Source organism: Nipponia nippon, unplaced genomic scaffold (assembly GCF_047370975.1).
Source record: "Nipponia nippon isolate SJK-2023a ecotype South Korea unplaced genomic scaffold, ASM4737097v1 scaffold_10, whole genome shotgun sequence".
In the NCBI taxonomy this organism is placed as follows: Eukaryota; Metazoa; Chordata; class Aves; order Pelecaniformes; family Threskiornithidae; genus Nipponia; species Nipponia nippon.
Window position 1 is genome coordinate 727,443 of NW_028262291.1, and position 15,762 is coordinate 743,204.

The window sequence follows — 15,762 nt, forward strand, 5'->3', positions numbered from 1 at the left end:
GGCGCAGGTGTACTCAATCAGGGGCAGGTGCAGGTGTGGGTGTAAGTACAGGCGCAGGTGTACTCAATCAGGCGCAGGTGCAGGTGTGGGTGTAAGTACAGGCGCAGGTGTACTCAATCAGGGGCAGGTGCAGGTGTGGGTGTAAGTACAGGCGCAGGTGTACTCAATCAGGGGCAGGTGTAACCAATCAATCAATCAACCAGGCGGAGCAGGTGCGGGTATAATTAGGCGCATGCGCAGGTTGACGGCCTCGTGACGCCCCGCCCCTCCGTCGCGCGGCGATGATGCAGGCCCCCGCCACCGGGCGGCGGCGGCGGCGCGGGACGGCGGGGGGCGGCGGCGGCGGCGATGGCGCGGCCCGGGCCCGGGCGGCCGGGGACGGGGCTGGGCCTGGGCCTGGGGCTGGCGCTGGGGGCGGCGGCGGCGGCGGCGGGCGCCGGCCTGGGCCTGCTCTGGGTGCTGCGGCGGCGGCGCGGCGGGCGGCAGGCGGAGGCCGCGGGGCGACGGAGGCAGGGTAGGGGTCCGCGGGGCCGGGCCGGCCGGCGGGCGCTGCGCCCTTCCCTCCCTGTCCCGTCCCGTCCCGTCCCTTCCCTCCCCTCCCCGTCCCTTCCCCGGTCGGGGCGCCGGGCCGCCTGCCGCCCCCTGAGGGAGCAGCCGGGGCGGGAGCGGCGCCCAGCGGCCTTCCCTCCCGGGCGGGCGGGGGCCGGGCCGGGCGCGGGAGTCCCGGAGAAGGAGCCCGGCCCCGGCCCCGCGCCTTTCGCTTAAAACTGGTTTTAAAAGGGGCGGCCGTCAGCTGGCCAGGCCCGGCAGCGCCTGCTCCCTTCTGCGCCGGCCCCGCGTGCGGGCCGCTCTGAACCTCTGCGTTTACCCGCTCGCTGCCGAGCTCCGCTGGCGTTGAAACGTTGCAGTTTTAAAAACGCCGGCTCAGAAACCCGAGCTGGCGTCTCTTTGTCCAGGCCCGCGGAAAGCCGCGGGGACCGCGAGCGAAACCGTGTTTGTTCTGGCGATTGCTGGGGTTTGAAAATGAGACCGGCTGTTCCCCTGCCGTGGTACGGATAGCTCGGCAGGCGAGGTGTAAAATAGAAAACGGGTTATAGGGAGGAACTTCTACTTGAGCGTCTTTATTGGGGTACCTGAAGGCTTGTCCTTGCTGCTGTGTTGGGGCGGGAGCGGTTTGTAAACAGTGTTTTAATCTGATGTCGCAGAAGCAGGTTTTGGGTACTCTCACCGTCACGTTGTCCTGCTAGGCGGCACGCAGACCGTACGAGCAGGGTAGCAGGAACAGGAGAGCCCGCACACCCGTACGGCTTTGATAGGCGGCTTCCATGGGCTGGTAACTATTGCGGCGATAAAGGCCTACCCCTGCTTGCTGACCGTATCCCTCAGAAGGAAGGGGCTCGTCCGGTTCCACGGGACTCACCCCGAAAGAGCAGGGCCTGAGCAGAAGCAGGGAGACGTGGGGGGCCTGCCCGGGAGCAGTGACAGACGCTGCGGGAGCAGCGACAGACGCTGGAGCACAACCTGCTGAGATCCTGCGCAGCCCCTTCGCGAGAGCACAGCGCAAGCGGCGCGGTCGCTGGGAAGCGAAGGGAGAGTCGGGACGAGGTTGCAGTGCTTCTTTACTGAAGAGAATCTCGATTTTGATCTCTGAGTTGAGATGCGTTAACACAGGGTACTCTGGAAGATCAGCCCTTCGTTTCTGCAAATCTGGCTGCTCTTTTGAGAGCGATTCTCTTTTTTGTTAATATCAAAAGAGTATTCTTCCTTAAATAATCGACTTAACTGGTAGCATATTTATTTATATGTATGAGCTTTCAAGAAAATGTATATACAGTCCACAGATGTAAATCTGTTCTTACATGCTGCTTGTTCGTGTTATATCTGCAAGAAGATGTATGGATCAGGCAGACTGGCAGAGGTTCCAGGTAGTCAGTACAAGACAAGGACCCGTTTTGATGACTGAACTGCTATTTAAAGTAGGATGTCTCCTCTTCGGGTTTCTGTGGGGTTTTTCTTTCCCTTGAATAAGAATAGAAGGGGGTTTGTGTTTGTGGTTTGTGGTTTTGGTTGGTTTTTTGTTTTGTTTGTTTGTTTTAAAGAATAAGTCTTTTTTTGGCCAAAATTGGCTTCCATTGTCCTTGTTTGTTGTCACGTGTTACCTTACAAGCTGGTTGCTTTCCTGGCTGAGGTCTCCCGGGATGACCACAATTCAGGAGCGTAGTTTTTCACTGTGATGTTAACACAGAAGTGTGTAGAAGAGGAATTAAATTAATTTGCAGTAAGGACTTTTTAAAAAGTGGCAGTTTCCTTATCTACAGTAGCGTTTGTGATATTCAGTATGGATTTTGCTCTTTTTAAAACAATTTTTACAAGGGGATTTTTATAGACGTGTAGTTAAAGGAGCTTTATGTGCCCCTATAGCTATAGCAAATCCGTTAAGCGTGGCTAGATGCTGGTGTCAGAGAAGGGAGCGGCGAACCAGTTGAAGAACGCAAAACCCCAGGCCAGGTCAGGCAGCAATACTTGAGAGCAAGCCTCACGTCTGCCATCTTCTGAAGCCAAAATTGTGCTAAGATTGCCCCCGTGGAATCCTCTCCCATTTGCATCTGATGAACTTTCTCTCCTCTTGTTTCCTTGCAGTGGTGCCCACAGTGCCGGTTCCTGTAGAGGCGGGAGATGGTGCCACGTACGCACCTCTCCTGACACAGGGCGAGCAGGTGGATGTGCTGGAGCGCCTTGACTCCGTGTTAAGAAACATTTCGGAGCTAAGAAAAGAAGTGGAGGAGCTACGGAACAGCCTGCAGCACTTAGCTGCCGAAATCGTCGGTGAAGTCAGGTACCGACACTGCCCCCTTCTACTGTTGCACATATTTACTCCATAGCCATGACTGAGTACGTTAAATTTAAAATCCAAAAGTGGAAGAAGTGTCTCTCTAGTTTCCACTGGCGTTATGTCTTGACCTCCAGTGAGATTAATGTAAAAAAAAAAAAAAAATCCTATGTTTAGCCAGGGTTGGTTTTTTTCTTACGGAGTATAAAGTAGTGACACTTGGTTCATGTTCTAGCCTGGGAAGGTTGTGTGTTGTGTAAACGTTTGTCTCTTGTTGCTGCTTTTCCCTCCCTGATTGCTGCCAGCTGTAGGTAGCTTTTGATATAGAATAAAAGGTCCTATATTCTGCAGGGTGTTTGAGGATTCCTTTGTCTTTGCTCGCTGAGGAAATCGGAGGAATGCATGTGATGTGTTTATCCTTTTGTTTATGGATTGCACGTATGGGTTGTATGTGGACCAAGTCTGTGGTCAGGCTCGCTTTAACTGTGGAATATGACGTTTGCTGTATGGTCGCGGGATGTTTGTGTAAGCCAGGGCAAGTCACCTTGCGAATTCTTTGATATAGAGCGAGTTGGATGGAATCTGCTGGAGAGGAGAAGGGAAGTGAAATAGCAGACATTTCACTATCAAATGTTTATTTGTTTCTCTTTTTGCCTTCCTCAAAGGTCCCATCTGGAAGAAACCCAGAAAGTAACTCGCCGGAGGCGGTTTCCGTTTCCTAGAGAAAGAAGTGATTCCACAGGCTCCAGTTCAATTTATTTCACAGCCAGCTCAGGAGCAGCCAATACGGACGATGGAGAAAGTGAAGGAGGGTAAGCAGAGCACCAGGCCAGGAGCAGCTTTTACGGGCTTTGGTGCCCAGTTACATCTGAGCAGTGGGTAACAGAAAGGAAAGGATTTTTTTTTTTTCCCCCCCCCACTAGGTGTCTGTCATCCTGTTTTTATTTGCATTTATTACTGTAAGTCTACTACTGCCCAGGCCAGATTGAGAGAAGTGCAACCATTCTGACTTTTAGACAAAGTGGGGAAAGAAAACAAAAATATGTATAGTTTTTGAGGGTTTTTTTTAAGCAATAATTGGATTAGGGGACCTGGCAGGAAGAAGGGAAGTAGAAGTCCAGCCCGGGACTTGAGTTGAGAGAGTTTATAGAGAAAATTTTCATACAATACTATATTTTTAGAATGTCTGGGAAACTTGAGAAAGTTAAAAATATATGCCAATTAATTAAAATGCCTTCAGTTAGGGTATTTCTTACAGATTTTTCTCAGTGTGTCACACGATCAGTTGTGTTGCTTAAGTTCTTACAGTTTAAAAACAGGTGAAAAGTACTGTGTAGTTTAAGAACATCGGTAAAAATGACAATATAGATGCAAGTATTGTCATATTAGATAGATAACAGGAGGTCTGCTGTGTACATGTATGCGACTGCCGCCTTTCTGACGAAATGGTTATCTTCTGTGCCTTAGTCAGACGAATTCTATAGCAGCTGAGGTGTGTAAGTGTTCTAAATGATGCAGCGCTGGCCATATACGTTTTCCAAAGGAAGCTGAAATGAAATGTAATTTAAAGAGGGAAGTTTGGACTCGATGATCTTAAAGGTCTTTTCCAACCTAAGTGCTTCTATGATTGTAAGTTAATTATAGCGCCGAGAGCAAGGCAGGCGGGATTTGGATGTGGCGTGCTGTGCGGTAGCAGCTAAATGATCGGGCGGCTGGTGCAAACTGACACTTGGTAGCACGGGTTTGTAATCAGGGGACAAAGCAGCCATTTCTGTAGCAGCCTCCTCGAACAAAGGACGCGGATCTGCAGGAAAGCAGGCTTTGTGACTGCCGTAAACGTGTCCTTTTAGTATTTTATCTTTAGAAGCTGGAATTGGCGAAGCAGGAAAGAGCTGATGTGATCTCATTCAGGTTATAGAACTGCTTCATTTAGCTGAAGTGGGTGTTCATCTAAAAGCAGAATTAGGGAGTAAGTGATTCACGGCGGTGTAATAGGTAACAAGGCTGCATAACAAATTTTAAAACTATATAGTTGGTTCTGAAGACAAGACCTTGCTATCTAGATAACAACAGATGCATTGAGTCATTGGGGTGCCAACGTATTTTGTAAAGCGTGCTGGAAAGGGTGGTCTTTTTCAACAGCCATCTGATGATTAGGAAATTTTAAGGCGTGACAGAGGCCGACAGCAATTCTAAGGTTCGGAGAAGGCATCCTCCTTAGGGGAGCTCAAGTGAAGCGTGGAGCAGGGATATATTTCACTGCAAAACCTCATTACTTTACTGGGAGCCTAGTGATGGTTGGAGGAGTTCTTACATTTTATTTAAAATCTGTAATTAGCTTCGATGACCAGTATGGACAATTAGTGCATAAACAGCTCTCATATGATTTTAAAAAAATTCAAATCGTATATAATTTCTCACTCTGGCATTCGTCCTATCCCAGTAGGTATAATATTAGTCTGTTCAGAAGCAGCTGCCTTTAGTATGCAATATTGTCTTTTAGAGATGTAAATACTAAAATTCGCTAGTAGAAAGTCAGGGTGGGAAATGTACATTTTGGAAAAGAGTAAGGTTTTTAGCAGCCACTGGGAGGAAGAATGAGACTATTCTCAACAGATACATTTCAGCTGCGTATTCGTTTCTGGCAATTGTATTCTTTTAATGAAATTCAGAAAGAAGAACTCGCATTTCAGCTTTGTTTTGTAAACCACATGGACATAAGCATCTTCTCTGATTTCATATACAGTTCACAAAAATAATCACGAGCTTTCAGGAGCCCAGGGGTCCTGGGCTGCTTAATTTCTCTATATTGCTTTGGCACCGCGTTGGTCTTTTGGGCTGCTTTGCCTCCTCTTTCCGTGAGCTTTTTTGTTCCAGATAGTATGTTTTCATTTTCGTTCAGGATGTGTGCTAGCCAGAGGCCTCAACATAGTAAAGCATTTAAGAACTTTCCATCATCGTAAACTCAAGAAAACAGGCTGATAACATCTAAATCCCTTAATCTTTCTGAAAGCTCTGAGTTTATGAAGTTATATACAGTATTACTTGTCTTTTTAAACTGGCAGCATCTTGTATGAGCTGTCTTGGAGAAAACACATTTTTGTGGTGGAGAAAAAAAGCGTACAGGAGCCATCCATTGCTGCCTGGTTTTAAAGACCATATTGTGTTTCAGGAGCCTTCAACGTGGAAAGTGTTTTTCAGCTGAAGTACTGAAATATTTGCAGCTGCCAGTAAAACGTTGCCGTGAGACAGTATCACAGCTGCCTAGCCCACAACCGTGCTGCAAAGTAGCTTAGGGTGGGAAATGAGAGAATTTGAGGAGTTTGTGTTTAAGTGTCAGAAGTGAGTTATTCTAGAGAACTAATAATGTCATTAATCTTAAGAAAATATCAAGAAACGAAGCTTTTAACTCAATCTGAAACAGAGCCGTGCCAGTGTCACCTGCCACCGTGTTGCGACATTATCCGTTAATTTAGTGCTGCCTACATGATCTGCAGCGTGTCTTCTTGTAGTGCTTGCTGTCCTGCCTTTGCAGTGATAAGGCTGACTGTTACTTTATTTCTTGTCTTAAAATGTTTCCGTACAAAGTGGTGCATTTTTAAATTTATGGGTGAGAGTCGGAGGCTGTGGTGAGTGAGGGCATTTGTTACCTCTACCAGAGAGGGAAATGCTGGAGCATTATTGATGGTTCTCAGAAAACGGACGCTTCGATAGCCAAACGTGTCTTGTTATCTGTGTGTGGCCGAATTACTGTGACTGCTTTCTTCAGATACGGACTCGGTCGGCTATCTTTGCCTCCAGAGAAAGGCAGCTTCACAGACAGAGCGCTAGGCTCTCCCTCGGCGGGGCAATGCAGGCGGGACAACAGGGAGTACAGCTGTAGTTACCGAATGCCCCCGGACTGCAATGACTTTTAATTCCAGCAGGACTTGTAAAGTTCAACACATGGCTTGGGCACAGTTTAATTGGGTAACAGTTACAAGCATCCCCTAGAATTAAGTGTTTATATGATTTGAAGTAGCTTGCTTCAAGAAGAGAGCTTTCTATTCAGATAAACCAACAAAATCCAAATATAAATGTGCACATTCTTAAATTGCTGGCTGACTGGTGCTTATTCTTCAGTTAAGAGCTTGCAGATAAATGTGAGGGGGGACAAATAGAGAGCCTTCTTTAAAACGAAATTAGTTCTGTAAGTAGACACCTCACTGCAATAGTATCGGTCAGTATATAATGCTGTTTTACACTTCCAGCTTAGGTGCCTGTATACAATTTGGGGGAGTTCAATTTTAGCCATTTTCAGAAGACTTGATCCGAGCTTTGTGCTGGTTCATTTGACTGCTTTAGGAGCTAATCATTGCCCGGGTTTTTGTACACGTGGTATCTTTGTGGCTCGTCTGCTGTCTCCTTGCTGGAGGACTTGCTCATCTGAAATCGTTCTGATCGCTGTCCTACTGTTTTGCACCTTTTCACATGTCAGTGTGAACAAGCAGTTTCATATTTAGCGCTCGGACAAGATGATGGAGGTACTAGATATTGCCAAGACAGCTATTGTGTCTGAAATTTCCTGGAACAGGCTGAAAACCTCAGGTTATATTTTCCACATGGATGAGTGTGTTGATTTTTTTGTTGAAATTCGCTTTTATAATCTATACATTTTAACTGGATTGTCCTGGCTCTGTTCTTAGTTGTTTAATTCTCTTACGTTGAGGTTAGAAGTCCTAAGAGAAGCTGTTACGCTGTGCAAGTGAGATGTGGACGCTTGTGACTGAGTTCTACTACACTTTTGGGGGGCGTTCTTTCTTCAGCTTTTTGAGGTTGTGTATATTACCTGAGAAATAATGATTGGTGTGTTATTGGAGACGCTTGGATTGTGCGGTGTTCTCCAGGATAAAGTAAGATGTTCCTCTTCCTCTGTTAGGAAGAGTGGGTTTTTCTGTACGTATGTACAAAACTGTCCTAGGCTGCACAGCATCTCCTCAAACTAATTCCGCGCTGTGTTTTTTTTCCTCAAAGGTACACCACGGCCAATGCCGAGTCTGATTACGACCGGGAGTCCGAGAGGGAGAGCGAAGAAGGGGAGGACGAAGTGAGCTGTGAAACAGTGAGAACTGCGCGCCGGGATTCCCTGGATCTTGTCAACGAGGATGAAACGCATTTAATCTTGGATTCCTCGCTAGAGGAAGGACTGGGTCAGCTACTGCAGCAGGCTGACCGCTTGCACAACGGAGGCGAGCAGGAGAAGAGAGAGGGATTCCAGCTGCTGCTGAATAATAAACTGGCGGTAAAGGTTGCCTTTTTATATTTTCCAGCAGTGATTTGTGTTTTCAGCTAAATAGCTGGGAAAGAGGAAATTGCATATCTTAGCAGGGTCCAGGTCCTGCACCACAACTGGGCCAGCTTCCAGTGGCCCCCTTCCTCAGGAGCAGCTTGGGAGCGGGCTGAAGGCCAAAATTGTTCGGGCTACGGCAGCAGCCAGTTCCCAGTTGCTTTCTGCCTTGGAACTGTGCGTCTCATCATGTCATCACCTTCCCTGAGCGAACGCACTGTGCATGTGTAAAATAACAGTGCTGTGTGTACACAGTAAACTCGGCAGACATCTTGAGAACACTTCCCTCCTTGCATACGCAACGGCTCAGTCTATATTTGGGAAGCGTGGTCTTTCCGAGGACTGCCCAGTGCGTGTGTGTGATGGTTCATGAAATAAATAAGTTGCATATTCAAACAGAAGGGTTAGGCAACACTTATGTGTGTGTTAGTTAATGAGATGAAAAACCTGGACGGTGCAGGTGTTTTGCCACCTGAAAGAATGTGTCTGTTTCTATCGTATAGGTGATGTGAACTGAGCCCTTGGTTCAGTGACCGTTGGCGCCGCCGTTGAGGCGTGGGAACGTAGCAAGGGGCAGTGACGGTTTTACTCTGGCCGTGGCCGATAGCTGGCTTCTGCCTCTGGCCACAGGCCGCGGAGGCAGCCAGCGTTGAGATGTGTCTCGCTGTGGCTGTTGTGACCGACGGCCGCCGGTGCCGGCACGACTGTGCTTGCCGCAGTTGCGCTGTCAGCCTCTCTTAGTGTTTACCTAAGTACTGCAGAGCCAGCAAAGAAAACGTTTTGGGTTACCAGCCCTTTAAAAAGTACAACCTTTTTGGTTCCTGTACTTCCAGGAGAAAAAGTAGGAAAGAAATAACAGATAACTTGATCAGTTCTAATTTCAAGTAGGTTGGGTTTTTTCCTTCCCACCAGGAAGAAATGATGGGCCTGTTGGCTTCTGAAATTCTCTTGCATGCTTCTTTCTGGTGATTCTCCCACTTTCTTTTATTTACAATACTATTGCAAAAGAAACCAGGCTGGTACGTGGTTGTGTTTTAATTTTCTTTTTTTTTTTTTTTTTTAAGTAAGTTTGAGTTTGTCAGAACATAGCTGCTTCAAATTTAGCAGTACACCTACAGTACTGTCCCGGGTTTAAGAACGAGGCAGGATGTGAAACTGTTTGAATGCAGACTGAAGCATGAAAAAAGTAAAATTCAGTTTGTGAATGTCAATGAAGTGGTGAGGTTTAGAGGGATTTTTTTCACCCAGTGTTTTGAGGTTGGCGGAGGCTGCTGAAGAACTGACCCCAGCACGGCCTTTGAAGTGGAGGGGTTCCTTGTTAGAAGGCGACAACAATTAGACCTGTACCAGTAGTGTAGCGTTGTAAGCTTAATTATAAATTTGGCCATCCAGTTTGCTCTTTTGTGGTTCTGCTTCAGTCCTTGTAGAGTTGGGACCTTTTAAGGTTTCAAAAAAATGTCTGTGTCACTTCTAGCGTATGCCCCCACTTGATTTTTCTTTCTCATGGTCTTTGTCCGTGGGAGAATGGGTCTTGACGTATCACATTTGTGTTTTTCCTGCAGTATGCAGACCAGAAAGACTTTCTTTGGCGCCTGGCCCGAGCACATAGTGATATGTACGAAATCACAGAAGACATGGATGAGAAGAGGTCGTACGCCACTGATGGTGAGGAACTGTGTGTTTGAGGCAAAGGAAGGGCGATGTTCAAAGCTGACATTACACTTCAGATTTTTAAATCCTACGCTTGCAAACAATGTGGTGGATTTTTTTTTTTTTCCTTGTAATCTTTTTTTTTTAGGTGAGTAGCTAGCAGTACTGGGGTGGTATGTGTTTAAAAGGTTTGCAGTCTGAAAGATAGTGTAAGTAGACCAAGGGCTAGTTAAAGATAAAAAAAATTTGTTTCTCAAACCTATCATCCATATCCAGTGTGGTATTAAGATAAATAAGTTTTTGCTGTAAGACATTTGTTTTTTTGTGTTGCTAACATGTGCAGATATAAAAAAGAAATATATTTTTACATGTGTGTTTACTTAGAGGAATCAGTTCCATTCCCTCATTCTTCTTCACTGTCTTGAATGTGGTTTGTTTGCAAGATTGTAGGCGGGTCAGAATAAAACAAAAAAATCATCTTTGTTACAGTTAAGATGTGCAACAAAAGATACTATTCTAAATAATTTCTGTTCTGTTTGTTATGGACGTAACTATATATAGTTAATTAATACTATCACTTTGTAATATAATTGTTCTTTTCTGGAAATCATGGTAGCCATTTAAAACATGAAATTTTAAGTTTTGTTTCGATAGTCCTTTTAGCCTTCCACAGGCACTTGGTTTTCAGCTTTTTGAGACTGCAGGTTCTTGGAGGGGAGAGGGGGAAGTGGGGTGGGTCCTAGATCTGAGGCTGTGAAATGCATCAGACCAAAACCACTGGAAGCTCTAATTAACTCTTCTTAGCCTGGTGTGGGAGGAGGTCTCGTTAGAGAGAACCGTACTGCCACGTGAGCTGAAACCACGTTGACAGGTCAGCACAGTTTGCTGCCGTACTACAAATTTGCGTGATCTCTTTGAGTGGTCTTGGATGTTCCATATCACTGCAAGCGTATGAAGTTATTTACGGGATGTTTTCAAGCCAAACGTATTATAAAATTAACAGATAGGACTTCTATGCCATTCTGTTATTGTACTCTAACAGCCTCAGAGATTTCTTACCTCTGACCACTTGTTTGCAGGGAAAGAAGAGATGGAAATTGCCTTACAGAAATGGGACCAAAGTGGCGAGTGCCATCAGTGGTATGTAACTTTTTACTTCTTGCTTTTAAGAAGCATAGGAAAAGGACTTGGAGATTGTTGTGAGCTGAGCTGCATTTAAAAAATGGGGGGGGAAAAAAAGAGCTTATTTGCTCTTACTTGGCATATACTCCATTGACGTTATTTTCCGTTAAAAGCCATTTTTAACAGCTTTGGTGAACTGGCATAAGTAATGGCTTGACAGACGGTAGGTTTGGTTGTGATTATAGTAATAAGCTTTGCTTTGCTTACGCCAATTTAATTATGAATCTCTCTCTGAGATGAGATGGCCAGAAGAGTTCTTGAGCAAAAGCTCCCAAACAGAATACTGAACTTCTTTGGACATAAGAACAGATTGTGTCAAGGCTTTTGTGAGTCTGCACCTAACGAGTCGATGAACTTTGGTGGCGGTAATGAAGGATGAACTTGCAGATGAGGCTTGGAGAAACAAGCTAATGACAAACTGAGTTTGAGATGAGTAAGCAGAGTGAGCTCCATTTGGCGCTCACCAGGCTAAATTTAGCAGACTAAACAGCATATTCTTTGGGCTACTTGTAGCTTAAGTGCATACGTCTTGACAAGGTGAAGCAAAGGAAAATTTGTTTAGAAGCTTTCCTGGGAATCGTGCAGTTTCCCTTTCTAAAGCGGAGGACAGTCGTTTGCTCAGCAGCTGGCTTTTGGGCCCATGTGTGTGCCCGGGTGGGATGCTGCAGGCGTCTTGGCACAGAAAGGAGCTGAACTCCGTCGGCATCGCTTTTGGTTGTGCAGACCCTGGGAAAATGCCTGTCGGAGCGCCCTGTTCTGTGCTGGGTGTAGATGGGCTGCCAAAGGAAACGTTTCATGCAGATAACTTGCAGAAAGCTAGTTCCTGAGTTTGAGAGCTCAGTATGGTGAGGCTCTCTTCATTTTCTTTCACGGGTCCTCTGTTTCCCTTGGCCCCTTTCAGCCCCCTGTCAAATAATGCGTATATCCGTCAGAGCCAAGCTCGCAGCCAGCTGCACAGCTGTGGGGGCAGAGTCTTAAGAGTTACATATTAAATATGAATGAGTTTTTCCTCTGTGTCCCCCCATCATTCTTGGGTTAATTGTTGGTTTTTACTCTGTTATTGACATTTCGATAATGCTCTGTTGCACAGAGATGCTTGCTTTATGTCAAGAGGTGATGAATTTGCCTCAGTCAGCTAGGCCTGTGAGCGTGGGCTTAGTGCTGTGCCAATGCTCTCACATTCATCTTAATTCTGGAGTAAGGAGAAACATCATTCTTGTCAGACAGCCTTTTATAGTCTTTTGGTGAGTGTCTTCTGGCCTGGCACTGCTGTCTTCTGCTCATGGATGCTGCTTGTCGCTCTGCAAAGCACTCTGGCTTTGGGAAGGAATTGAGACAGCAGCATATGCTGCTTTTTTCCTTCTTTTTAGAGTTGTTTTTTTTTTCCCCCCATGATAAAAGATGCAATGATCTGCAGTTTAGCCAAGCAAGGTGTTCTGTGTTGAAGTGCTGCAGCTGGTTAGGATTTCAGTAAGGAGGTAGGCAAGAGGGAAGGTACTTTGCTCTCTTCAGCAGCCTGCATGAACAGGCTTTGGTTGCAACTCATGCACAGGATTGAAAGGATTGCCCTCCTTTTTTGAAAATACACCAAAAGAGAGTTTGTAGAGTGGTACAGATACTTGTAGAGGTAAGGGAATATGCTTTTCTGGTGTTCTGGTGAATTCCTTGACGAACAGTGTTTATCGGCAGTTACTGTGATGGACTGACAAGATGTAAAATAGAATAAAAGAGAAATTATTTTTTTAGTGGAAATTATTGGGAAAACGGGATGCCAAATATCTTTACCAAACAAGATCTGCGCTCTTCTGAGATGAGTAAGTTTATTTGGAGGATGAGTTTGGACTACTGGCATTTAAATAAATGCCTTTATCGTCTTGAAAAGACTGTATTTTAGCTCTTAGTAATGGATTGCTGTTCTCAGTTCAAGCTTTGATATGAAGGAGGAATCCTGGGACAGACAGTGTGACTGATCTGTAGCAGAGTATGGTGTTTGGCTGGTTTGACATCTTGAAGGAATTGGTTTTCAGTCGCCAGGTTGAGTCTTAAAGTTTGTAAGCCACTTTGGTACTTGATCGTTTGATATTTCACAAAGCAAGGTTCTACTTGAGGGTGTAATACTGATAGCTTTGTAATGCGGAGTTTCTAGTGTGCAAAGCAATGGCTGTAAGGTGATGTTTAGTCATGTGTCTCCAGTGGAAAAATCTCAAGCCTTTTGAGCCGAGACGTTCCCAGTGCCTCCGCCACAGCCTGCACTGACCTCTTCCCACGGCGGTTTTGGTGAAAGAGCGCACGGTTCTTGTCCTTTAGACCTCTCACTTTTCCAAACAGGGGAAAGGCTTCTGCACATCTACATCTTGCTTTTAATTCTAGAGAGCAGCTGCAGAAAGGGCAGCTGGAGAAAGGAAATAGCAGAGCAGCATGTGGGAGGCATGGGGTTCATTGGAAATGAATACGTAACTACCTTTATCAGCCGCAGAAGTAATTATTTTCTGCCATGGAACAGGAAATTATTCCCTCTCCAGCTCTGTGTGGGTCATGGGATGGTTGCAAGCTGTTTTAATTGCAGTCTTTTTTTATGCTAATTAATATTACCCTGAGAAAAACATTACTGCTAATGAAATGATGCTTAATACATGAAAAGATACATGTATCTGAAAAATGCAGGATAAAGCATAGTTCCAAAAGACGTTATAGGTTGTTTTTCCTTTACTGGAGTAAAGGACACATTGTAAAGTTATGTTATGTTTAGTTCACATGCTGTCCGTAGTAGCACTGCTTAGGAAAATACTAAAAAACCAAACAAACTTGAAAGCATACAAGGATCACTTTCCTTCAGCGTGCCGTCCTCGCCTCCAGCAGGGAGAGGCGCAGCGGGGGGTTCATAGCCCATGACGGAGCTGTCCCCCGTGAGTGTGGGTCACCTCGTTTTAACCACCTGCTTCCTTCTGCTTCCGTACCATCCTCTGGTACAGATCCCATAATTTAACATGCTCTGTGTAGAGGGGAAAAAAAAAAACCCAACTGTTTACCCTGAAATTGCCAGGGGAGGTTTTAAAGCTTTTTGGGGTTTGATTTGATGCTCTTGGTTTGTGGAGGAGTGAACAGAGAACGATTATTCACGCTTCCTTTGTAAGGTACGGTGTTATTCTGTCGTATTTCTCTCTTTAGTATCTGTTTTCCTTGCTGAAGAATCCTAATCTTTGATTACCTCTTTTAATAGAGAATCATTTCATTCTCTCTCATCACCCATGTTGTCTTTCCCATATTATTCTCTTTCTACCATATCTTTTTGCAGACAAAAGTACGGGAATTCACTGCGGAGCACCAGTTGTGGGAGCAGCATGGATGTGTGTAATGCTAATGTGACGATCCTTTTCATTTTTACTTCCATACGCAGTAGTCAACACTGTCTTTCTCTTTTCCGCAACATAGTAAATGGACGTTTTAATAGAAAATTCCCTGTGATTTTAATGTCTCTTCTGTGTGATAGAGGCTGTGTGAAGCCTGTGGTTCTGTAGGTATTGTTAGGGCTGCATTTTTTTTCCTGTGTGCGTTATTTCACGTTGACCATAATTTTCTATTTTATCAGTTGCCACTGAATGCTTATGGATTACTTAAGATGGAGTTGAGCTGGTTTTCAGTGCTTATTCGTTGTTCTCTGTGCTGTATTATTTGCTTCTGTTGCCCAAATCGTTCCCTGTTTTATTGGCTTTAAAGTGTCACGCTTTTCAGGCAAGACAGAAGATACTTTGCATGCAGTCATTGTTGCAAGTAAAACCTTTTTCCCCCCTCTCTCAGTGCCTCATAGTTATTGCAGCAATGACTGACATTTTAAAGCAACAAAGAAAGAAAATAACTTTGTGAACAAGAAGGGATTTCTGAGTGCTGGCGAAGGCAGCGCTGAGCAGAGCGTGACCGGCTGCGGCTCCGGAGCCTTTTGTGGCTGGGTGGTTTGAAGGCTTTGGCAGCACGATAGTAAGTGGTTTCTCAAGAATGACAGAGAAAGCAGTCAGTGTCTGGGACTGTCTGGACTAGCCTTGGGATCTGCCCAAATATGAAGGAGAGTCCTTTCATGGATCTCTTGGGTCTTCTTGACGTTCGATTTGGTACAAAGCTGTTATTGTACTCGCTTGCTCTTGGAAGTCAACTGGTCCCAAGAGAGCCATCTCCTCAGAGCTGGTCGAAACAGAGCTGGGGTTTGATCAGGGCTACGCGGACAAGCCAGCCCTTGTGCAGCGGGACTGATCTCTGGCTGTGCGTTCCTTGTAGGCACCGCTCAGGAATACAGAAACGTGCGAGAGTTGTGTTGGGCGCTCGGTGTATTTAGTACCTTTAGAGTAGACCTGTATATTGCAGGCTGACTGATGTTATACCAACTGTTCTTAGTGCCTATGTACTCCTGTCTTACCTGATCCTTACTTCTGATACAGACATCAGAGTCATTCTCTGCTTTAATTGTAAAAGATCTCTGAACACAGATATTATGTCCGACGAAACTGCTTGCTCCCTTAGCTCATTTCAGCTCCTGAACGGGAGGACAGAGCAAGTTTGTAAGTCTGTTCTTGCTTGCTTGTAGGGATGGGTGGAAGAGGCATCGATCGTTGCACAAACCTGTACCTTTTGCTGCTTAGACGTGGATGTGTGACATCCTCACACATGAAGGGAGAGCAACAACTGTGGCCTTGTCAGAATCCCTGCCCGTTTCGGTGTGGCTGTTTGCAGCACAGCTGCAAGCACGTAACGGCAGCTTTAGGGATCGGGAAAGGGTAGGGAG

General features: G+C 45.7%; 1 protein-coding gene across 5 annotated transcripts in view; it reads left to right on the plus strand.

Moving 5' to 3' along the window:
• Nucleotides 1-265: 265 nt before the first annotated feature.
• RMDN3 (regulator of microtubule dynamics 3) overlaps nt 266-15,762 on the plus strand; it is a 42,586-nt gene continuing 27,089 nt past the window's right edge. For 3 of the 5 annotated variants that reach the window (XR_015700514.1, XM_087739698.1, XM_087739723.1), the window contains exons 1-6: nt 267-514; nt 2,641-2,836; nt 3,496-3,642; nt 7,844-8,111; nt 9,719-9,821; nt 10,886-10,946. Coding sequence is in view for 4 of the 5 variants with exons in the window: in XM_087739698.1 (XP_087595824.1) it covers nt 349-514; nt 2,641-2,836; nt 3,496-3,642; nt 7,844-8,111; nt 9,719-9,821; nt 10,886-10,946 (941 nt within the window). In the remaining variant the exon portion in view is untranslated. Of the gene's footprint in view, nt 515-2,640; nt 2,837-3,495; nt 3,643-7,843; nt 8,112-9,718; nt 9,822-10,885; nt 10,947-15,762 lie in introns of all 5 variants that reach the window. The other 2 variants (XM_087739717.1, XM_087739709.1) reach the window with 2 other exon arrangements.